This window comes from Prunus avium, chromosome 6 (assembly GCF_965620075.1).
Source record: "Prunus avium chromosome 6, drPruAviu1.hap1.1, whole genome shotgun sequence".
Lineage (NCBI taxonomy): Eukaryota > Viridiplantae > Streptophyta > Magnoliopsida > Rosales > Rosaceae > Prunus > Prunus avium.
In genome coordinates this window covers 26712513-26737835 of record NC_142289.1, presented here as the reverse complement: position 1 = coordinate 26737835, position 25323 = coordinate 26712513, and the positions used below count along the sequence as shown (strand labels likewise).

At 35.3% G+C, this 25323-nt stretch overlaps 1 protein-coding gene and 1 non-coding gene across 2 annotated transcripts; one reads left to right on the top strand and one right to left on the bottom strand.

Moving 5' to 3' along the window:
- Nucleotides 1-4213: 4213 nt before the first annotated feature.
- LOC148293933 (small nucleolar RNA R71) lies at nt 4214-4320 on the bottom strand. Its single transcript, XR_015836878.1, has one exon. It is a non-coding gene; the product is annotated as a small nucleolar RNA R71 (small nucleolar RNA).
- An 18078-nt stretch (nt 4321-22398) lies between these two features.
- LOC148293932 (uncharacterized) lies at nt 22399-24751 on the top strand. Its single transcript, XM_088254655.1, has 4 exons — nt 22399-23184; nt 23319-23420; nt 23514-24056; nt 24719-24751. The coding sequence occupies exons 1-4, from the start codon at nt 22399-22401 to the stop codon at nt 24749-24751; spliced, it is 1464 nt and encodes a 487-aa protein (XP_088110781.1).
- The last annotated feature ends 572 nt before the right edge of the window (nt 24752-25323 follow it).

Genomic DNA, 25323 nt, shown 5'->3' with positions numbered 1-25323 from the left:
GCCATTGTGAGCCTCTAGTGAAACATTACAAAACCTACATCCAAACTAGCGTAACTCATGCCCATATACTTGGTCAAACATTTTCCACCAATACTCAAATTCTCTAATACAGAATATCACTTACCTCATAATTTCGAGCTTCCAAATTTGTACAAATATGAGAATGTCGCCGATTTAGAGCTCGACGCCAACGCCAAAAGTTTTCGACCTTCCTCTCCTCAAGGATTCGAACTCAATGCCAGTTTCACATTTGATCAAAGATTTTAAAACCAAGAGTATAGAACCAGAGGCGAGTGCTCGCTTTGTAGTCTCAAATCCTCAAGTAATCGAACTCAAGGCCACTTTCGAGCGTGCTCAAGGATGTCAACACCACGAGTATAGAACAAGATGCGTCGCGCTCAACAGTTTTGTGGTCACCAGATGGGTCCTCAAGGCTTGACGAATGCTCACACCATAATCACCAAACCAGAAATATGAAAAGAGAAAAACGAATTATAGGATTAAATGTGCTCTTCAAGATAATAGCTTGTTTTGTATGGTCTGAATAACCAAACCAGAAAAATGAAATGACAAAAAAAACGAATAACAGGGAGGGAGGACAAGGAAGAGGAGATATTGTGGTCTTCTTGAAAGAGAATATCCAGAAAGAAAAAAAAAACATATACTGTGGTCTTCAAGAAAGAGACAGATGTTTTGGAGGGAGGGAGGAGAGAACACGCGCAAGTTGAGGGCAAGTTCCAGTGCAATTGTTTCAATTACAATTGCTTTTTCAGGAAGTCGTTGGATTATATCCAACGGTGTTCTCATATTAGGTCCTCACTTAAAGATACTTGCTAGAGAACGACCCGTTGTGATAATATGCTATGGTAGTTGCTTCTTTATTTAGCACAGCTTTAACATTGGTAATAACAGTTTAGGTATGAGCAAGTATTCTCATCTCACCAATAGTTGAGCTTGCTAGATTTTGGTCCAGTTTCAATTTTCAATGCAATGCATTCAAATATGGATGATTGGCATGACAGCGCATGATTTGTGATTGTTGAAATTAATGCATATTTGTAGAAAAATCTACAAGCTTGAAGAAAAGGAACGTCGGCTAACACAACTAAGTTTGAAGAAAGTTCTAGAACAACCAACAATTACATGCAACTATGAAGATTATTCTAGAAAGCCACACTTGTGGAGTAAAGAGATCAAGTCGGTGGAAGAAATCTCTAGAGCATACAAACATGTGGCTAAGAAATGAAACAGCCCAAATCATCGGTGGCTGTGTATGTCGGCAATCAAAGCCTATAAATAGGCATAGTTGTACTCAAATAAAGTGGAGTCTAACAAGAGAACTCCCAAACCATTAGGGAGCCAAAAGCTACTCAAATTAAACTATGTTGAGGAGCCAATAAGCTCACAATCAAAGCGTAAGGGCCAAATAGCCCAAAACTAATCTAAACCAAGTGCGGTGGCCAAAATGCCAATAAGCCAAGAAGGCCAATTAGCCTACACCTAATCATGTACTATTCTCCTCCAATCTAATAAAATCACTTTATTTTAACTATTGTCTTTTGTCATAAACTCCTTCACCACATAAACCAACAAGTGTTATTAGAGCAACAACCGTCACACCTCCTAAATTTCAACAGTGATCTTGATTAGAAATTCCTTACCAAGTGTAGTGTTTAGTTGATCTTGCTAGATTTATGTCCACATTTTCCAATTCCAATTTTGTGTGTTGTATTTGAATTTGAATGATTGGCATATTAAAGCAGGATTTGTGATCTTGACTAGAAATTCGAAGGCTTTTGTTTGGAGGAGTTGGCTAGATTAGTGTCATGGTGGATTGAGTTTAGAGATGATGGATGATGAGCACAAAATTAATACAAGTTTTATCCTTAAATTTATATTTGTTAGTATTTTCTTTTGTTTTATATAAATCTATTAAAGTATTTTTATTGTTTCTTTCCAATCTTTGTTTTTATATTTAATGAGTGGTTGTTTGTAGATATTAAGTGTCTTCCACCAATAGCATGTTGAGGAAAAGAAGTAAGTAATGTGTTGCAAGAAGAAAGTAAAGGATGAGAAGAAATATGTGCAGCCAAAGCCAAGGAAATTTGCTCGAGACAACTTGTGCAGCAGCAAATGCAATTGAAGATAAAACAAATGAAAAGAAGAAGCAATCAATTGCATGAATATACTCTAGGACATGCATGCAAAGCTTCCATCATTGAAGAAATAAAGAAAGAATGAATAAACAATGAAGGAGAAGTTCAAATTGACTACTTGCAACCAATGAATGCAAAGAAGAATGATGATGCTTGAGTTGTTATCTAGCTACAATTTGAGGAAAGTTGCTGCAGTTTTTATGAGAAGATACGAGAGATGAGCAAGTGGAGCAATTGATAAGAAGACTCAAAGATCTTTGTGAAAACCAAAGTCAAGGAACTAGGCCAAGATTAAGGAATATATTTGAAAATGATGGGTACTTATTTGAAATGATAAAAGCTTGGAGTAAAGAAGCAAGTGGAGAGTGGTGTGGAGAAATTCAAGAGTGATACCCGACAATGAGAAGAAGGAAAGTATGGAAATGCATGACAAAGTGTTCAAGTGGAAGAAAGTTTTGAAGAATTTAGATAAGGAGTCATCATCACAATGAATTAATTAAAGGAAGCAACTTGGCAATTGGTTTGATGGCAAGTGGAAGACATATTAAATTCATGAATATTGCTCCCATCCTCCTATAAATAGATGGAGCTACGGCATTGTAAAACTACACCAAGCTCCACAATCTTGAGCTTTTTCTCTTTTCCCTCCATATTTCTAAGTCTTAAATTCTGTTTTTAGTTTTATTTTATTATGGGGAACTAACTCCCTAGCTAGGGCTAGGGAGGAAACTTTTAATATAAGTGTGTAATTTTTATTAGTTTGATCCAAACTTAAGCTTTAATGTGAATTTGTAGTTTTTGTTCAAATGGAATTTGTAGTTTTCTTTTTAATTAATTGATGAATGTTTGATAATCTATTTCATGGGTTCAATCATGTTTTTCCCATAGTGTAGTAAAAACTTTCATGCTTTTAAAAGAGAAGAGAATTACTAAAGATTAATAGAATTTTGATGAAGATTATTTTTTGATAGTTTGTTGCCAATGGTACAAGTTATGCTTAGAATACTTCTAAAGGAAATTAAAAAGAGCTTTAATTATTTTGAACAACTACAATGGAAAATATTTTGTGGATCAAATTATTAAGAGTTGCATGCTTATGTTAAAAGTGGAAACCCAATGCCTTAGTGTTTTAATCAATTAAATTTTCTCCAAATCAAATCTTGCATAAATCTACCTCTCAATCACACTTGTTCTTTTTCATCTCTGTTATTTTCTTTACACTGCTCTCTGTGGATACGACACTCGGACTTCCGAGCTACACTACTATACGATACTATCTCCTTTGATTTTTGTAAAAGTGGTACGAACAAATTGGCGCCGTTGCCGGGGAGCGGCTTGTCAAAGAGTGCAGAGATCCCCTTGGTCAAAGGTTTGCTGGTTATGTGAAATTCTTCACATCTGGTACACTCTTTCCAAACTTATCTCATTGTTAATATATATTTGTATTTGTATTTTTTGTTTATCTATTTATTTTCTTTATGCGACCTAGAGATCATCTAGGAAGGTTTGTCAAAAAGTCTGAAACTGTTAATTTAGAACATTCTGCTTCAACTTCTTCAACTGAAAATTCCAACAAATCTGAAAGCATGGCAGCAATTGTGAATGATGAACAAGAAATTGCGAATAATGAACAAGAAATTAATGCTCATATTGAAAATAATGAGATTGAGAATAATGAAATGAGAGAAGTAGTTGCACCTAGAACTTTAGAGACATTTTTGCATCCTATTCGTGCACCAAATCCGTCATGCATCATGTTTCCACCTAACATGCCAAATTATGATTTCAAACCTGGAATGATTCAACTGCTTCCCATTTTTCATGGCATGGAAAGTGAAAATCCTTATGTGCATGTTAGGGAATTTGAAGAGGCTATTGGCACTTTTTACAATGTTCAACTTGATAGGCTTAATTTCATAAGGTTGAAATTTTTTCCTTTTTCCTTAAAAGAAAAGGCTAAAAGTTGGTTGTATTCATTAAGGGCTAGATCCATAGGTTCTTGGGGGGAAATGACTCAAGCATTTTTTAACAAGTATTTTCCTAATCACAAGACGATTGCTCTTAAGAAAAGAATCTCAAATTTCTCTCAAAAGGAAAATGAAACTTTGTATCAAACTTGGGAAAAATTTAAAGAGCTTTTGAATTTGTGCCCACACCATGGTTTTGAAAATTGGCGTCTTGCTAGTTATATCTATGAGGGACTTCTCCCTCGTGATCGCCAATTTGTTGAGTCAATGTGTAATGGAAATTTTATGCAAAAAGACCCTGATGATGCCCTAGAATTTTTGGATGAAATTGCTGAAAAAGCTCATCAATGGACTGTCCCCAGTCCAGTTGAGACCACTGATCGGTCAAGAATTGCCACATCTTCTACTAATAAAGGAATTTATCAATTAAAAGAAGAAGATGATTGGAAATTAAAATTTGAGGTTTTGACTAAAGAGATAGCTGCTTTGAAAACGGAAAAATCAAATTTGCCTCAACCTGTTTTTCAAGCTGATGTTAATCAAGTATGTGATTCTTGTTATGAGATTGGTCATACTGTTAAAAATTGCCCAATTTTTCAGGAAATGAAAGGAGCTTATGAGGAGCGTTGTGCTGCTGTTGGAAACTTCAAACAACAATATTCTCCTTTTTCCAACACTTACAATCCAGCGACAAGGAATCATCCAAATTTTCGTTGGAGCAATGATTCACAACCTCAGGTAAGTGAGAGAAATTCTTTCAATCATCAATTTCCTACAACTAATACATTTAATGCTAGACCATCTTTGAGCGATACTCTTCAAGCATTTATGCAGGAACAACAGAAGCAAAATCAAAGGTATGATACCTTGTTTGGTCAAATGGTTGATGAAAATAAAGAAATTAAAAGCCAAATTTCTAAATTGACAAATTCTTTTGCAATAAATGAAAAAGGGAAATTTCCTTCTCAAACTCAACCAAATCCAAAAAATGTTAATTTGTGTGAAACCTCAATTGAACATGCTAAGTCTGTCATTGCTCTTAAAAGTGGTAAAATAATTGATACAACACCTTCACCAAAGGAAGTTGAAAAATCTAAGAATAATGATGAACTAAACAAGTCCAAATTGAGTGAATTAAATGAAAATAATTTTCCTGCTCCTTTTCCCCAAGCTTTAAATCCTCCAAAGAAATTGAATCAAAATCATGAAATTTTGGATGTTTTTAAAGAAGTCAAAGTTAATATTCCTCTGTTAGATGCTATTAAACAGATTCCTTCTTATGCTAAATTTTTAAAAGATCTGTGCACATTTAAAAGAAAGCATCAGGTGAAGAAAACTGCATTTTTGACTGAACATGTGAGTGCATTGTTGCAACATAAGGTCCCTCATAAATACAAAGATCCAGGAAGTCCCACTCTTTCATGTGTAATTGGAAAAAATTACATCAATTGTGCTTTGCTTGATTTGGGGGCTAGTGTAAATTTGTTGCCATATTCAGTGTATTTGCAGTTAGGTCTTGGTGAATTGAAGCCCACAACAATGAAGTTGCAACTTGCTGATCGTTCTGTACGAGTGCCGAGAGGGGTAATTGAGGATGTATTGGTCCAAGTGGACAAATTTTACTACCCTGTTGACTTTGTTGTTTTGGATACACAACCTGTTTTGCATTCTGAAAATGAAATTCCTGTCATTTTAGGACGTCCCTTCCTTGCTACATGTGATGCACACATCAGTTGTAGGAGTGGGATAATGAAACTCAGTTTTGGTAACATGACATTGGAAATTAACATTTTTAATGTTTTCAGGAAACCTTATGAAGATGATGAATGTGGAGTGGTGAACTTGATTGAAGTTCTTGTACAGGATCAATTTGAGAAGACTAGTATTTCTGAACCTTTTGAGACTCTTTTATTGAATTCTAAAGAATCCGAATTACTTGAGGAGCCAGAAATTGCTTATCTTAATTCGTTGTTTAATTCCTTACAGGCTGATAAATGGACTCCAAGGTTTGAGAAGCTTCCACCTCGAAAGGAAAAGACATTGCCATCAAATGTGGAAGTTCCTAATCTAGAATTGAAGCCTTTACCCATGGGACTTAAACATGCCTTCTTGGGGTCCAACAACACTTTTCCAGTGGTAATATCTTCTGAACTTGACTCTTTGCAAGAAGGTAAGTTACTTAATGTGTTGAATTCTCACAGATCTGCCATTGGTTGGACTCTTGCTGACATTAAGGGAATTAGTCCTCTTGTTTGTACTCATAAAATATTTTTAGAGGATGAAGCCAAGTCTTCTAGGGAGGCACAACGTAGGTTAAACCCAATCATGAAAGATGTTGTTAAAACTGAGGTGTTAAAATTAATAGATGCAGGTATTATTTATTCCATCTCTGATAGTAAATGGGTAAGTCCTACTCAAGTTGTACCTAAGAAATCTGGCATAACTGTGGTTGAAAATGATAAAAATGAATTGATACCTACTAGAGTGGTTTCAAGTTGGCGTATGTGCATTGATTATAGAAAGCTGAATTCTGCAACTAGAAAAGACCATTTCCCTTTACCTTTTATTGATCAAATCTTAGAAAGGGTAGCCGGTCATGAATTTTATTGCTTCTTAGATGGATACTCAGGTTATTATCAAATTGAAATTGCCATTGAAGATCAAGAAAAAACTACTTTTACATGTCCTTTTGGTACTTTTGCTTTTCGTAGAATGCCTTTCGGATTATGTAATGCTCCAGCTACTTTTCAAAGATGCATGATCAGTATTTTCAGTGATATGGTTGAGCAATTTCTTGAAGTTTTCATGGATGATATATCTGTTTTTGGTGATTCTTTTGATAATTGCTTGAGTAATTTGGAAAAAGTATTGGTTCGATGCCAAGAGAAAAACTTTGTTTTAAATTGGGAGAAGTGTCATTTTATGGTTTCTTCTGGAATTGTTCTTGGTCATATTGTTTCATCTAAAGGAATTGCAGTGGATAAAGCTAAAATTGAATTGATTTCAAAATTGCCAGTTCCAAAAACTGTTAAAGATGTCAGATCATTTTTAGGTCATGCTGGTTTTTATAGGAGATTTATTCAGAATTTTAGTGCAATATCTAGACCCTTGTGTAATCTCCTATTAAAAGATTGTAAATTTGAGTGGTCTGATTCATGTCAAAAGGCTTTTGAGAAATTAATTAAAATGCTCACATCTGCTCCAATTATGCAACCACCTGACTGGACTTTACCTTTTGAAATTATGTGTGATGCTAGTGATTACGCGGTTGGAGCTGTTTTGGGGCAAAGAAAGGATAAGAAGCCACATGTCATACATTATGCAAGCAGAACCTTGAACAGTGCTCAGATGAATTATTCTACAACTGAAAAAGAACTCCTTGCTGTGGTATTTGCTTTGGATAAGTTTCGTTCTTATATAGTTGGATCACCTATTGTTATTTTCACTGACCATGCAGCTTTAAAATACCTTTTTGAAAAAAAAGATGCTAAAGCTCGACTGATTAGGTGGATCCTACTACTTCAAGAATTTGACATCACAATCAAAGATAAAAAGGGAGTAGAAAATGTAGTGGCTGATCATTTGTCTAGATTGAGTTTTGAGGATATCATTGAAACATTGCCAATTAATGATTCTTTTCCAGATGAGCAATTATTTGCTATTTCAGAATTACCTTGGTTTGCTAACATTGTTAATTTTCTTGCTACAGGTAAAATTCCATCTGATTGGACTGCTCAAGACAAGAGGAAATTTCTTACAGAGGTTCGAAATTTCTTTTGGGATGACCCTTATCTGTTTAAATATTGCCCTGATCAGATCATTAGAAGGTGTGTACCTGATAATGAAATCCATGCAGTAATTTCTTTTTGTCATAATGAAGCATGTGGCGGTCATTTTTCTGTAAAGAAAACCGCTGCAAAAATTTTGCAGTGTGGATTCTATTGGCCTACGCTTTTTAAAGACACTAATTCTTTTTGTCGAACTTGTGACCGTTGTCAAAAGTTGGGGGCAATTACCCGTAGAAACATGATGCCTTTGAACCCAATTTTGGTAATTGAAATATTTGATTGTTGGGGCATTGATTTTATGGGTCCTTTCCCTATTTCTTTTGGATATCTTTATATCTTGGTCGGTATTGATTATGTTTCTAAATGGGTAGAGGCTGTTCCTTGTCGACATAATGATCATAAAACTGTTTTGCGGTTTTTAAAAGAAAATATTTTCGCAAGATTTGGAACACCTCGAGCTATTATAAGTGATGGGGGAAAACACTTTTGTAATAAACCTTTTGAGGCTTTAATGAAAAAATATGGTGTCACTCATAAAGTCGCTACCCCATATCACCCACAAACAAGCGGTCAAGTTGAACTTGCTAATCGGGAGATAAAACAAATTTTGGAAAAAACTGTGAGTCCTAACCGTAAAGATTGGTCTTTGAGATTAATTGATGCTTTATGGGCATACCGTACAGCATACAAATCCCCCTTAGGGATGTCACCTTACAGACTTGTCTACGGTAAGGCTTGTCATTTACCAGTTGAACTTGAACATAAGGCATATTGGGCAATTAAAATGTTTAATTTTGGTTTAAATGATGCAAGTTCAAATAGGAAGCTTCAGTTGAATGAGTTGGCAGAATTAAGGAATGATGCTTACGAAAACTCTCGAATTTACAAAGAGAAAATGAAGGTTTTTCATGATAGAAATATTTTGAGGAAAAACTTTGAACCATCACAGAAAGTTCTCTTATATAATTCGAGATTGCATATTTTTCCTGGTAAACTTCGTTCCAGATGGACAGGTCCATTTGTGGTCACAAGAGTTTTTCCTTTTGGAGCAGTGGAGATTGAGGATCCAAAAAATGGTAATGTTTTTAAAGTTAATGGTCAACGTCTTAAACCATTTTTGGATAATTTTGTTATGCAGGATGACACGATTCACTTGGAGAATCCTGTTTATCAGGATTGAATTCTCAGACTATCTTTAGTTTCGTATTTATTATTTATTTGTGCTATTTATGTTTTTTTAGATATTCATAAGCTGTAGAAATTACCCACACACACACAACAACAACAAAAAAAAAAAAAAAAAAAAAAGATTTTTCATATGAGCTGACTTTTGGTAACTCCAGTGAGTGTCTTCGTCAATACAGTGTCTAGGAGTTCTATAGGCGACACCTTTGGTGTTTAAGAAGTTTGGGTTTTAAGCGGGACCATTGTGACCCCTCCAACCTTCCCGGATCCCCTGGCTGTGTTTTCTGAGGCCCTTAACTGGTCATCCGTGAGTTGCTTGTATATTTGTGTTTTTAAAATAAGTTATTTTTTACAAAGTGTTAAAAATAAAAAAATAATTTTAAAAAAAAAAACAATATTATTTTTGCTTATTTCTTTGTGTGGTTATTTTTGTATTTTTTTATGACTGTTTATTTTGTATTTGTATAGATTTTAGTTTTCTTTTTGTGTGTTTTATTTTATTTTGGTCTTTATTTCTTTTTGCTTGGATTTTATTTATTTATTATTTTTGTCTTTCATTCTGTACGGGATAAATACCAAAGGGATTGACACGCATATTTTCCAGGTATTATCTTTCTATTTAAGTACTGTAAAAAAATAAAAATAAAAATAAAAATAAAAAAAATAAATAAATAAACAGATCGGAACCCGATCTCCAACTAAGGCAATTCTGAATTTCTTGTTTCTCTTTGCTTTTATTACTGTAATTCTTTCTTTCTTTCTTTTACTTGTTTATGTATTTAATTTGTTGTTAAGTTTGGGAAGTAGATTGCTTCTTGATTGCACACACGGAAATTTGGCTCGAATACTTATTCATTTCATAAACATGTGATTACATACATAGACGTGAAAATGCATACATATATTTAAAAATCACATGTTTCTTCCCAGATATTGAGCCACCTGAGGCATCATACTAATTGCCTCTATTTTCTCTTATTTGTAGAATCTGCAAAAGCTCTGCATGATCATTGTTTCTCTTCCACAGTGCTTCTACTTGCTGGTTGGCACAGTAGAGCCGCTTTTGCAAATCCGCCACCTGAGCCTTCAAAGAGGCTACTTCCTCGGTCAGAACTGCGCACTCTCGCGTCCTCGCCAGTAATCTTATGCCCAGATTCGTGGAGGAGGTTGCGTGGAGAACAGTTAAATCATGAGACTCCTCCACCGCGGCCTTGTCTGACCTCTGTGTCATGTACAGATGATCTGCCGGTGTGAGTCTCCTAACAGTCATCCCTCCTGGCAGCACTACTCTTCTCGGCATTGCCTCAGCAAAGTTTGAGGCCGAGCCATGATGATATGTGGAGTTTGGGAAGACGGATTGAGGAGGAGCACTTACTTGAGCCACTGATGGCGCAAGGGCCAACTCTAGATTCAAATCATCGAGGGAAGTGGGTGAGGTTGCCATTGTGATTTATGTTTCTTGCTTATTGATGTTTTACTCTGAGTTTTCAGGATGAAACACAGACGCAAGCTCAACTCCACAGAGACGGGTTAAATAGACTTCGGCTTCTGCGTTTGTTTCTCTCGGATTCCCTAACGTTTTGCAGCCGCGTGTTTTTAGAGGGGAGACAATTTTTTTTCTTTTACCTTCATGTTTTTTACTTTCACTTTCACTTTTACTTTCATTTTCACTTTCCGTGTTTTCTGCTTAATTATTGAACGCTGTCTCTGCACGCCGACACATCCCTTCCTTCTTTTATCCGTGACCTTCCCTTTCCAGTTTTTGTTTTTGTTTTTCTATATATATATATATATATTTAAAATTTTGGAAATGTGTTTATTTTTCTTTTTCTTTTATAACTTAGTTTATTTTCTTTCCGAAAAAAATAAAAATAAAAATAAAAATTTGGGCTTTCGTTTGGATTGGGTTTTCAATTGATTTGGAGGTTCCAATGGGCTGGACTTCTTCGTCTTTTGGGTTTCGGTTTGCGTAGAACTGTTTGTTAGGGTTTACTGTTTTGTTTGGTTATTTTTGTTTTCCTTTATTTTTATTTTTATTTTTTATTTTTGCAACTAAATTATAATTTTAATTCTTTTTTGTTCTTTTATTTAATTGCTTTACTCCATTTCATTTCTTGTTATAACTTTGTTGATACCTACATTCTTCAACATTGAGGACAATGTTTGATTTAGGTTTGGGGGTAAGGTTTAGAAGTTTTGTTTTGTTTTTGTTTTTGTTTTTGTTTTTGTTTGTTTTTTTTAAATTATTTTATTTCACCCAAAAATTTAAAAAAAAAAAAAATTAAAAAATTAAAATGGTGTTATCTCTAGATTTTTATGCTTACTATCATCAAATCAGATTTAACACTCATGAATGATTTTTACGATTGGAAACATATTATTAAATTTTAAACCCATAATTTTAGTTTTTTTTCACTTATTTCTATTTAGTGGATAATTCATGAGTTATACTTTGAACTCTCACATGCACATCAACACTTTAGTGAGAATGAAAGAAAAGATCAATTATAGTTAACTTTGTTGTTTTAAGTAGAGTTAGAAGACATTGCTCTTGATTGACCTTGGCGTAAAAAAATAAATAAGTAAATAAATAAAATAATAATAATGATGTTAATTTATCCATAGTTTTACTTAGTAACCGGGCCTCTTGCCTAAACAGCAGCGAGTGTTCGCGTCAAACGGTAAAGTTTTGGGGTAAATACATTTTGTGACTAGTTTAGTTATGTAGCCTTTTTAACTCGAGTTAATAAGCCCTTAGGGGTGTTTCTACACCTAATGCCTTAAAACCTTTGGTTTGAGAGTCGTTGGCCTAAATCTCGCTACATGGGTTAATTAGAAAGCTTAATGGAACTAAACATTGCACAGTCACAATAAAAAAAAAAATAAAAAAAAAAAAAAAAAATTGTATATATATGCTTTGGTTAGTTATTTGCACTGAATTTTGATAATGATTGAAATAATGAGGTTACTATGATTGAAATTAACTTTTGTCTCTAAAATGTGTTGGTTCACTTAAACACCAAAGGAAACAAATGAAAAATTTACTAAATGATTATAAGTGATCAAAACTTTATGTGGGGATTAATTTGAAGCATGTTTGCTCTTTTAAAAATTGTTCATGAATTTTCAATCCAAATAGCTTTTGATGATGGTTAAGCATTTGTTTAAATTTTCAAATTTTGTTGTAGCATAAATTTTTAAACTCTCATTTCGATGTTTGTGGGTATCATCACTGAAAGCCCTCACGAGACTATACTCGTCCACTAGGGTAACCTAGGGGTTTAAAGGCTTGTTGCATATGCTAAATGCAATCGAGGTCCCTGCGAAAGTGGCTTAGTTTTCTTTTCTACTTAGTTTTTATTTTCTTTTGCTCGAGGACTAGCAAAATATAGGTTTGGGGGTATTTGATGAGCACAAAATTAATACAAGTTTTATCCTTAAATTTATATTTGTTAGTATTTTCTTTTGTTTTATATAAATCTATTAAAGTATTTTTATTGTTTCTTTCCAATCTTTGTTTTTATATTTAATGAGTGGTTGTTTGTAGATATTAAGTGTCTTCCACCAATAGCATGTTGAGGAAAAGAAGTAAGTAATGTGTTGCAAGAAGAAAGTAAAGGATGAGAAGAAATATGTGCAGCCAAAGCCAAGGAAATTTGCTCGAGACAACTTGTGCAGCAGCAAATGCAATTGAAGATAAAACAAATGAAAAGAAGAAGCAATCAATTGCATGAATATACTCTAGGACATGCATGCAAAGCTTCCATCATTGAAGAAATAAAGAAAGAATGAATAAACAATGAAGGAGAAGTTCAAATTGACTACTTGCAACCAATGAATGCAAAGAAGAATGATGATGCTTGAGTTGTTATCTAGCTACAATTTGAGGAAAGTTGCTGCAGTTTTTATGAGAAGATACGAGAGATGAGCAAGTGGAGCAATTGATAAGAAGACTCAAAGATCTTTGTGAAAACCAAAGTCAAGGAACTAGGCCAAGATTAAGGAATATATTTGAAAATGATGGGTACTTATTTGAAATGATAAAAGCTTGGAGTAAAGAAGCAAGTGGAGAGTGGTGTGGAGAAATTCAAGAGTGATACCCGACAATGAGAAGAAGGAAAGTATGGAAATGCATGACAAAGTGTTCAAGTGGAAGAAAGTTTTGAAGAATTTAGATAAGGAGTCATCATCACAATGAATTAATTAAAGGAAGCAACTTGGCAATTGGTTTGATGGCAAGTGGAAGACATATTAAATTCATGAATATTGCTCCCACCCTCCTATAAATAGATGGAGCTACGGCATTGTAAAACTACACCAAGCTCCACAATCTTGAGCTTTTTCTCTTTTCCCTCCATATTTCTAAGTCTTAAATTCTGTTTTTAGTTTTATTTTATTATGGGGAACTAACTCCCTAGCTAGGGCTAGGGAGGAAACTTTTAATATAAGTGTGTAATTTTTATTAGTTTGATCCAAACTTAAGCTTTAATGTGAATTTGTAGTTTTTGTTCAAATGGAATTTGTAGTTTTCTTTTTAATTAATTGATGAATGTTTGATAATCTATTTCATGGGTTCAATCATGTTTTTCCCATAGTGTAGTAAAAACTTTCATGCTTTTAAAAGAGAAGAGAATTACTAAAGATTAATAGAATTTTGATGAAGATTATTTTTTGATAGTTTGTTGCCAATGGTACAAGTTATGCTTAGAATACTTCTAAAGGAAATTAAAAAGAGCTTTAATTATTTTGAACAACTACAATGGAAAATATTTTGTGGATCAAATTATTAAGAGTTGCATGCTTATGTTAAAAGTGGAAACCCAATGCCTTAGTGTTTTAATCAATTAAATTTTCTCCAAATCAAATCTTGCATAAATCTACCTCTCAATCACACTTGTTCTTTTTCATCTCTGTTATTTTCTTTACACTGCTCTCTGTGGATACGACACTCGGACTTCCGAGCTACACTACTATACGATACTATCTCCTTTGATTTTTGTAAAAGTGGTACGAACAATGGATCATACACAAAATTTGTCCACTGTTCATTGAAAGTAGTACCAAAAATAATGTTTGTGAATTTCTGAAGTACATAACTAATGCAGTATGTTGTCTTCTTTCTAATCAATATGTTCATGTGTGCAAACAGAGATATAATATTTTGTTCCAAATAGCATTTTTTTTAGGGACCGTTTGTCCACCAGTCTCTAAAAACAGGGTCTGTATTGCTCAATTTTCTATTAGTGGAAGCTTCAGGCGCACGACTTCTTATTTAGAAGAAATTGAGACACAAACATAGTTTAATTTCAAGCCCTTTTAATCTCCTCAAAACATCTTTCATTCACATATGTACCTTCAAAAAGAGATATATTTCCGTGAAAAAGTACATTAGAATCTTGAGAAGACGAGGCTTTCAACCAAGTTCGATTACGATCAGAAATTGTGGCATCAATGTAATGAAACCTCGTGGATGACCATACCTCTACACTTGGTGCAGTCATGTGAATTCATAACAAGTAAGAATTTGATAATTTCTTGACTGTAGCATGTCTGGATGTGCATGTACAATAGTAACTTCATTGTTTCCATGACCTACGTACAATTATCACACTTTCTGGTAATGAATGAGCTTCTCGTTCATATTTGTTGAGACGTTTGTTGCCATAAAGACGAGTTTAACTCCAAGTCACCGATGTTGATCATCTCTTCGATTATGTGTCTTTTAAGATATAACATAACCGACAGTCCCAAGGTACTAACAATATTACTTGGAGTTATTTGTCTTACTGCCCTTGGCAGCGAGAAGCTCGTAATAAAAAATCTCTGCAATTGATTTTGATTGTCACGAGAGGTATATACCTTAGGTCCCCTTACCATTTTTATTCCGAACTTTCCTTTTCTATTAGGAGGTTTCAAGTGTTGTGGATTAAAGTCGGCACTCTATTATACATTAACCTTTTATTTTTTGTTTCCTATATGCGATTTCATGAAAATAATCACACTTTAGTAAAATAATTTTTCAAAATAATCTATATGTTAACACGATGATCACTTACTTTATGTGTTTGTAGTAAAGATATTGGTAATTTATTAAAGACTAGACTCTCCGCACGCGCTTCCACGCCTGCGAGAGGTTTTTTAAAAAAATAATTAAATTTATTTTAGAATTAAAAAGGATAATGGGTAGTTGTGTTCCATAAAAATAAAAATAGGATCCATTATCTTTTTTTTTTTTAAAATATAAAAAAGTATGAATTTACCATATTATCCTCATTTAATTAATAATTTCAATTCTTAATATTTGCATTAACCAATGGAATTTTCTAGTATTTTGAATGTTTCACCATTCTCTGCCTTTTGCTTTATATATACTAGCCTCTCCGCACGCGCTTCCGTGCTTGCGAGAGACATTTTTTAAAAATTTAAAATTTTATTTTAGAATTAAAAAAGATAATGGGTAGTTGTGTTCCATAAAAATAGGATCCATTATCTGATTTTTATTAATTTTAATTTTTTTTAAATATGAAAAAGTATGAATTTACCATATTATCCTCATTTAATTAATAATTTTAATTCTTAATATTTGTATTAACTAAGGACATTTTCTAGTATTTTGAATTTTTCACCATTCTCTGCCTTTTGCTTTATATATTTAGATATATATTATATATTAAGAGAAAAAAAAAGTGAAAATAAAATTAAACTATGCAAGATAGAAAAGTCTTTTCATAAATACAATCATAATAAACCAAACGCTCTAGTATTCACATATAAGAAGATCACCCATACTCTGAATCATAGCCGCATTCGGCTGTCTCTCCTGCCAATATTGATCCAGCTGTCGTATTTGAAGAGAATTGAACCCTCAACTTTTCACAGTTAAACCATATCTCAAACGTTCCTGGTGCACTAGCAAAAATCCATCGCCAACCGCCCCATTCTACACGGATCTTTGCATGAATTTTGACGTTGAAATTCACAGCCCGAGTTTGGCTCCTTTCTGCATCAATGGCTCTGGCTATCTTGTTGCTAACAACTGCGGGGGAGGCAATAACAGCGACCGACAAGAACTCTGTCTCCTCCGGCTGCTGAACAAAAGGCCTGATCAATGCTCCTCCGAAAAACTCATCACTGTAAAAGACCTCGGCGTCGAGTACCTGATAAGTTACCCTAACAATGCTATAAGGGTTTGTCAAGAAGAAACTGATGTTCCAGAGAGCAGTTACTTGAGAGTTGAGAACAGAGACTTTGAAGAGCTCAACCGAAAACGAGTGCACCTGGATGCTTGAGGAGGAAAACCCTTTTGGTGTTTGATATAATGTGGCTGAAAAGAATAATGTCACAAGTAAAAACAGCGAGATAATACACGTCACCAACTTGTTCCTATCCTCCGCCTCCTCCTCCTCCTCCTCCTCCTCCTCATCATCATCATCAGCCCTTTTCAGATTTTTCTTAGGTGATGGTGGAAGCAGTGGTGTGTTCTCGTCAACTACAACTACAACCACCTTTTGGTCTGCCGATTTTGCTTCAATAGTGACTGCTTCCTTTACCTTTGGGTGTAACTGTTGCACTGCTATACTCATGTTTAGTTTAAATTTAGGGTTTGTGTGTTTGCTTGCTACGAATTAATGCAGAAAGAAGATTATGAATTAATAAGAAAATCTAGCAAGCCCCTGGTTTCTGGTTATTGGCGTAGTTGGTTGTCTTTTAAAGGAACCAAGGAGGGGTTGTTTGTTTGTATTTCTAATTGGCTTAATTACAGTAATGCCCCTGAAACTTTGGTCAAATCTCACTTTACCCCCAAACTTAAAATGGCCCACTTTCATCCCTGGACCGAGGTTTGGTAACCCACTTTGCCCCTGCTGTCAACTCCATCCAAAACTCTGTTAACTTTGATGACATGGCAGTGGTATTTTTTAAAATTATTTTAATTTTTAATTATTAAAATTATTTAATTATTAAAATTATTTAATTATATTTTTAATTATTAAAATTATTTAATTATATTTTTATTTATATACAAAATTACAAAAAACACCCCTGCCATGTCATCAAATTTAACAGAGTTTGAATTGAGTTGACGGCAGGGGGCAAAGTGAATTACCAAACCTCGGTCAAGGGATGAAAGTAGGTCATTTTAACTTTGGGGGGTAAAGTGAGATTTGACCCAAGTTTCAGGGGGCACTACAGTAAATAAGCCTTTCTAATTCCTTAAAATGGTAGATTCTTTTTTTTCTTTTTTTTCTTTTTTTTTTGTTGGTTCGAAAAGGGGAATTCGTTCCAAAGAAGATAACCACTCATGACATGTTTACTTACAAGCAATGAATATGGGAAGAAAAGGAAGTTTTTCAATTCCTGACTTCCCGGATTACTGACACATAAGGAATGAAATATATGTAAGACCCACCTTAAATCCTTAATCACATAACTTTAAAATCAAGCACCAAATAAGTGTTGTTAATTCTTGTTCTCCAAAAATAACCTTACAACTTTATCCCAATTATTTTGATTTCAATATGGATAGTAAATTACTTAAATGGGAATGACTTGTTCTCATACCAAGTCATTCCAACTGTATCCCAATTATTTTATTCACGAATTCACCTACTAAGAGTTAAATTAAATGCAAGGATCTTGTAATTTATGTGATTAAGAGCATTTATCCTGATATTTGAGGTCCTAGATTTTTTTTCTTCTTCTTAATAGCGCTAGTATAAAAATAAATAAATAAAATAAAGTCAAATTTAGACTTGTAGATAACAATTGAATATTCTTTGTCGTATGGAATACGAATTCCAGCAATGGCCAAACTCTTGCTTTACCAGATTTGAAGTACATCGCGGTGCGTTGCCAGACTTACAATATTGCAGTGGCATTTTAATAAATAAGAAATATAATAGGAACAGAAACAAATTCATATCATTGTCACAGTTATTGGTGTTCACAAAAAAGATTAACGGGCATGGGTATTGGCGTTCAGAAAATAAAGGTTTGCATTGGGGATGCTTTTTAGTATATAGGATAGGACACCGAAAACGTGTCAATATAATCTCGTTTTGTGGACACCAATATCCATGCCCATTGAAAGTTTTTTTTAGTAGCGAGAATTGGTGAATGGGAATATCAAAGTTTGTGATCAAAAGCTCCATTGTGCAAAGGCATCACAGTGAAATATCAAAACTTTGCATAAAAGTTTTTTTTTAAAATAATATGGGCTCCTATATTAGGTATAATAGTAAATCTCCCAGTAATCAAATCTCTTTTTATCCATTACTAGTCTCTCTGCACGCGCTTTTGCGCCTGCGAGAGGCTTTTTTTTTTAATTTAAAATTTACTTTAGAATTAAAAAAGATAATGAGTAGTTGTGTTGCATAAAAATAGGATCCATTATATGATTTTTCTTGTAATTTTATTTTTTTTAATATAAAAAAGTGTGAATTTACCATATTATCCTCATTTAATTAATAATTTCAATTCTTAATATTTGCATTAATCAAGGGCATTTTATGGTATTTTGAACGATTGACCATTCTCTATCTTTTGCTTTATATATGTAGATTTATAAGATAGGTGTCATTTTTATTACTAGACTAGTTGGTCAAGAAATCATATCATATATATAATTTCTAGTTCAGAATTAAGCATGATGTGTAAAAAGAACTAGCAAACAACATGCATAAATTTCTGAAATGACAAATTAACAATAACGCCGAATTGGAGAAAATTCCTCACAACTGATAAAAATTACAAACATATATGTGAAGATCAAATTTGCTTTCAACCAACATAGCATTCGCGTCGCCCTCTGGGAAAGTTTGATCCAACAAGGTTGCCAACACTGTGATTGAAACCATGGAATCAGGTATATATTTATTGATTTCAGTATTCTTGCAAAGGCATATATTTATTGTTTGCGAAAAAAAACACAACATGTTTTCGGGTATGACAGCCAAAAAAGCTAAGTTTGTATATGACATATCGGAAGCCAAGTTGTACGCCATAAAAAAAAGCTGCGTTTTGTGTATGACAATAATATTAGGGAAATCTGATAGTAAAGAAAAATTTCATTATTTTCTAAAATTCCTTTAAATGCATGTAATGCAAACAAGCCTAATCCAACTTTTTTATTAGACTCCCGAACCAAAACAATAATTTTCAACCATCAACTTTCTCTCACCCACAACAAAAGACAAGAGAAAAACCCTTCAACTCTCATGGCTGATAACATGAGGACCACTACCTACCACACTTTCTTGCCAACCACAGCTGAAGAAGAGGAGGCAAAAAGAGCCAACAGTCCTGAGAATCAAGCAAGACGCATTCAAGTTGAAATTAGAAAGCGTTCACCGGAACCATTTATGGATATTGGAAGTACTATAATGTTTAGCAAGTCGATTTGGAATTTTATTAGTAACTTTGAGTTTCATGGATATTGGAAGTACAATAATGTTTTTCTATCATATTGAGGAATAATATGTTATATATCACAATCCACAAAGGCATACAGTTAGCATTTTTCCACCTCTTCACTGGGCAAAACACTAGCCGTATATTGTGTTCTTCATTTTAATTACCTTCTGATTAGGCAATAAGTGGTTGACTTACTGTTTGATGTGTATGTCGGAAGTTTGAATAGAAAAACTAGTCTCACAAGAAGGGTTGCCGTTTCTGAAAGGGCACCAAGAAGTCTGTTGGAAAATTGGCTCGCATAAAGGATACTAAATTTAGGACCAGCGACCGGTCGCAGGGCATTTGCGACCGGTCGTTTCTACACAGATTCGAAGTCTGGAGCTAAGTCGACAAGCGACCGGTCGCTAGCTCTTTGCGACCGGTCGCGGGAAGACAATTCGAAGTCTGGAGACTCTGTGCAAAAGCGACCGGTCGCAAATGACCTGCGACCGGTCGCCCGACACGTGCTGTTTCGAATATGCACTGTTTCTCAACAGTTTCTTTAGTGTGCTATCGTTTTCTACCCACTTGCAAGGATATTTTAAGTCACTTCTGACTTAAATGAAAGGTAGCAAGTTGCTGGGAAGCAAGGAGAGCAAATTAAGGAAAGATGTTGGCTTGTTTCAAGGTGCTCCTACCTTTATTGGGTAGCTGAACTTGTAGCTGTCATTATCTAGCCCTTTGCATGCCCAAGGTGTGATTTACTTCAGTAAAATAAGGGCAGAACGTGGGAAGAAGTGATGAGGCTTTTCTCAAGTCCAAGGGGTTGTGTATTTGAGAGAGGAGGAAGCAAGACAGCAAAGTGAGAGGCAAAGTAGCTGGAAACTAGTGAGTCAAGTAGAAGAGAGAGTTCTCAAGTGTATCAAGGTGTTGAGCAAGGGTGTGAGAGAGATTGTGAGGGTAGTGTTCTAAGGGGGTTTTCAGTTGTAAACCAAAGTTGTAACCTATCTTCATTAGTGAAATTTCTCAAGGGGATCACCAAGAGGATGTAGGCAAAATTTGCTGAACCTCTATAAACACTTGTGTCATTGGTGCTTGGTTATTTTCTGTGTGTGTGTGTAAGACTCATCCATCATTGAGTCTTGTCCAAAGTCCATCAACAACAAGGTCTGAAGGGGAGTGAATTGGTTTTAATTCACAACAAAGTCTACGTATAAAACATCCAAAATCTGCGATAGACAGCAAATGTTAATCACTCACTCACAATAATCTCTCAATAGAACCAAGAGCGTACACCCGACCTCGATTCCCTACTCCCCTAATATCGCTTGTATCAAAATAAAAATCACATAAAAATAAAGATTTTTAAAATATCAGGACTTCAATAAAAATGTGCCTTAAATTGAAAAACAAAAAGACCCGTGTTAAATCAGTTTAAGCGTTTAGGCCTATCTACCATTCGTCCAACTAAAACCGCATTCGCGTGGCCCTCCTGGCAGTATTGATCCAGCAGCTGCTGTTGCATTAGGCCAGACTATAATGAGTGGAAAGTTATAAGTGGTAAGTTATAAGGGGTTCACTTTATAGCCATCAGATCAATCCAAAGGCTAGGGAGAATTGAGATAAAGTTTTGCAATCGGGTATGTGAGGAACCCAAACCCGAATTTAATATCCAGCATTGAAGTTGGTCCCAAAAAAAAAAAAAAAAAGGCAAGTTCGAAGTTTGAACAGAAAAAACCCATCACTCTAAAACCCATAGCTTGAGAAACTGCTAGGCTCTGAGAAAAGGTTGAAGGCAACGGTTAACGACGGTTGAAGGCAACGGTTGAACGCAACGCAACTCCATTCTCTAAACCCTGAAAAAGTATTTATTTTGAGTGGAAGGGACAAAGGCGTGGATTCCGAAACAGTGAAGTGGCGAAGCAGTGGAAGGGGACGTATTTGTTGGAAGTGAAAGGTTCCATTTGTGGAGCAAAGCCGCACAAAGACCCCGCACAGACACCTTGCGATTGTTCAATAACCAGCATTTGGTGAGTAATTTATGGAATTTGAGTTTAGGGTTAGAGTAAAGGTTTTCCCCAATTTGTACCATCAATGTTGTTGGATTTGGCATCTCTTCCTTGTGCTTCACTTGCATGTTAATTTTTGCTTGTGTATATGTTAAAAAATGAATGAAAATCAAGTCAACAACATGTTAATAACATGTCAATAACATATCAATAATGATATGAATAAGATAATGGTGTTGAATTGGAGGAGACCCTCAAGTCAATAACATGTCAATAACATATCTCTGGCGCTAGAATATATATATTTTTTGAAATAAATATTATTTCCCTTGTTGCTAAATTTGCCTGTGAAAAATGAGAAGATATAATAATAAAGTCATGAATAAAAGTGCAAAGCATTTGAAATGAAGGTTGATCCATGATCATAGTGGCTGACTGAAGAAAAAGCTAGAAAGAAAGAAGGATGTGGCAATGGCTTAGCAAGCAGATAGCAGAGCAGATGCTTTGCTTTGCTTCCTTCCACTATCTTTCTTATTTATTTATTTATTTTGTGTTGTGTATGAGATGACAATAATTGTCATGTGTGTGAAGTGCAGAACTTGCCTAGATTGCACTCACACTCACTCATGCATCAACCATTGATTGGAGTTTGTATCCAAAAATAAAACACATGCTATTGGTTGTAATTCACAGAATCATTGCATTAACAGGTATTTGCACAAAATTTGTCATATTGCTTTGATGATGTTAAAGGTTGTGATCAGTAATCCCTATGCGCATGTACTTCATAAAATTTGTAATGTGCCTGGTTGACTAGTTATGTAAATACTAAATACCAATATGATTTTGCAAATACGTGGTGGTAGTATATGTGTTAACGTTATTTCATCTTGTATTTTAGGAAATGGGATCCAACGTGCAGCTGGTATGGCCAGAGTCAGAGGCATATGCGTCACGGGTGAACAACTGCTCACATGCAAATTCAACCCTAACTGCAATTCGAGCGAAGTTGAGTGCGGAACAATTAGAACAATTCAAGACATCATGCTTTGGCCATCTTCTGAATATAGACAAGATTCAGTTTAGCGGGCAAATTGTGCATGGAGTTGTGTTGCGTCGAGTCGCAGGGCAGGGTGTGAAAGACTTGGATGGACTGAGTTTCTTAATAGGGTGCGACGTTGCTCAGTTTACTCGTCAGGATTTCTGTTTGATCTCAGGGCTTCGTTTTGGGGAAGTGCCTGAAGTTTCCAGTGGAGAAAGTGATGAAATTAGACTTCAGAAAAGATATTTTATAGACGACGGAATTACATGCAATGCTTTAGAAGAAGCATTTATGTGGTGCAAAGAGAGAGATGACGTCTACAAGCTAGCTCTTGTTTACTTTGCTGAGTTAGTGGTTTTGGGAAGGGACAAGCATTTGAACATCAATGTAAATTACCTGACCCTTGTAGAGGACTTGGATGCGTTCAACAGGTATCCGTGGGGTTCGGTGTCGTTTGACAAAACCCAAGACAGTTTATTTTTTGCACCAACAAAGTATACGAAAAGCTTTGAAAATGAAGAGGGAAGAGAGAAGGGGAAAAGTAAGGTAACGGGAACAAGCCGGAAAAATGAGAAGGGCAAGAAGCATAAGCATGGTGAAGTGCAAAGGGGTGGGTGGAGTTTTAAAGGTTTCACGTATGCTTTCCAGGTACATGGTAATAATGTTCATGTCAGTTATGCTTTGTGAACTTTAAAACTTAAATAATGACTTTTGTCCTGTGAATTGTGTAGATTTGGGTATATGAATTAATTCCTAAAATGGTGGACCTGAATTACTACAAGGTTGTTGATCCAACAGCTGTCCCGCGTATTTTGCGATGGAGAACGACTACGTCTATGCCCGAGATGAGGAAGTTGAACAATTATTTTTTCCAGAGCAAAGAGGTTTGGTCTGCAGCCCTTGAAACTGTTTATAAGATTCAATGAAATTATTAAGTAGAATGATTGAATATGAATATTGTCTGTATTCTGAAACAGTCAGTTCAGTTGCGGGCGCTACGTCCGAGTGAAGAGGAAATGAGACAATCATATTGGAGTTGGCCACAGGATCGCCCTGCTGTTGTCTCGGCAGAGTCAATTCCTTCTTCATGTGCTGATCTTGATGAGTTGAACAAGCTGGTAAGCTTGTTGAGGTCCGAGTTGTTTCAAGTAAAGCGGGAAAATGACGTCCTTGAGTTAAAGGTCATACGGATGGAAAAACTTTTGGACCACTGTTTAGGTCCTCAGTTTGAGCAGGAAGTAAGGAGGGACCTAGCTTTACTGAAAGAGAGGACGAATCGTTGTGCCATCTCACATCTATTTAAGGGATCTGACGAAATGGATGATAGTGAATGGGATGAAGGGCCAAGTAACAGATATGAGGGAGAGGAAAAGGACGAGGAGGGGATTGAAGGGGGTGAAGTGCAAAGAAAACCAAGTGAGGTAGAGGAAGCGCAAAGGAAAAGAAGAGAGGGAGAGCAAGTGAAAAGAAAAAGCAGCAAGGGAGAGGAAGCGCAAAGAAAGAGCAGTGAGGGAGAGGAAGTGAAAAGAAAAAGCAATGAGGGAGAGGAACTGCAAAGAAAGAGCTGTGAGGGAGAGGAAGTGAAAAGAAAAAACAGTGAGGGAGAGGAACTGCAAAGAAAAAGCAGTGACGGAGGGGAACTGCAAAGAAAAAGTAGTGATGGAGAGGATCCGCAAAGAAAAAGAAGGGAGGGCAAGGAAGTGAAAAGAAAAAAAAGTGAGGAAAAGGAAGTGCAAATAAAGGAATGTGAGGAAGCGGATGATGAAGTTGTTTTGGTTTGTGATGACATTGGTGAGAGCACGGCGGGGACAACTGTTGAGTTTACTCTTGGGGATATTGATTTGGATCAACCTACAGCTGTGCTATCTGAGTTGAACGTTTGGTTGAATGATAAAGGTAAAGCTGTGGAACAAGGGGTCCAATTACGAAAGAGAAAGAGGATTATTCCTATGTGGAAGATCATTGAAGCTAGTGAATTGGTGAAAAAAACTGTGCCAGAGACAACCCGACTTCGGATGTTAGACCCAATGAAGGCGATTCCGCATGATGATATGGTGAAATTGCTGAAACTTTGTTGGGAATGGCGCCATAACCCAAAGTAAGTCCCTTGTTTTTTGAGATAGAAGGCATTAGTGTATATATTTTTAAATTGTTGTGATCTAAAACTTTGTTATATTCACAGTTTAGTGATGCAATTTGGCCACGTGGAAGCTGAGATTGAATTCTTCGCTTCCCTCGTAAAAGCTGACGGTTGGTTGACATGAGATGTAAGTTTAATTGATTATGCATTTGTTTTAATGTACATAGATTATGAGATTGACCAGAAAAACATGTGCAGCACATTGATTTGGGGTTGTATCTCATCCGGAAGCGACAACAAGATTTGGAGGTTGTAGAAATATCGAACTGGACAACGACCGATGTATTTTTCATGGTATGTCATAGGGCTTGACCAAGTGCAGTTAATAATTACAAATTATCCATACTTGCTTTGTGGAGGTGTTTAACCATTGATTGTTTTCTATTTCATAGAATCACATCCATACTTGCTTTATGGATAATAAAAGAAAAAAAGAGCAGGCTGGGTGGAAAATTAGAAATAGTTTAGTGAACGTTGTAAATGGCAAGGTTCCGGCGTGTGAGGTGGATTGGCAGAACGTGTATAAGGTGTATGCCCCTTGTAAGTTGACGAAGCATAAGCATTGGGTGGCTCTAATGATTGATCTGGTTAAGTGTGAAATCAAAGTGTACGATTCAATGGTTTCACTTATTCCAGATGAGATGTTA

Coding starts and splice junctions, on each gene's coding strand:
- LOC148293932 (XM_088254655.1), top strand. CDS start 22,399: ATGGGATCCAACGTGCAGCTGGTATGGCCAGAGTCAGAGGCATATGCG. Junction 23,421..23,513: donor ATTTTTTCCAGAGCAAAGAG/GTTTGGTCTGCA, acceptor ATTCTGAAACAG/TCAGTTCAGTTGCGGGCGCT. Junction 24,057..24,718: donor AGAGCAGTGAGGGAGAGGAA/GTGAAAAGAAAA, acceptor TTATATTCACAG/TTTAGTGATGCAATTTGGCC.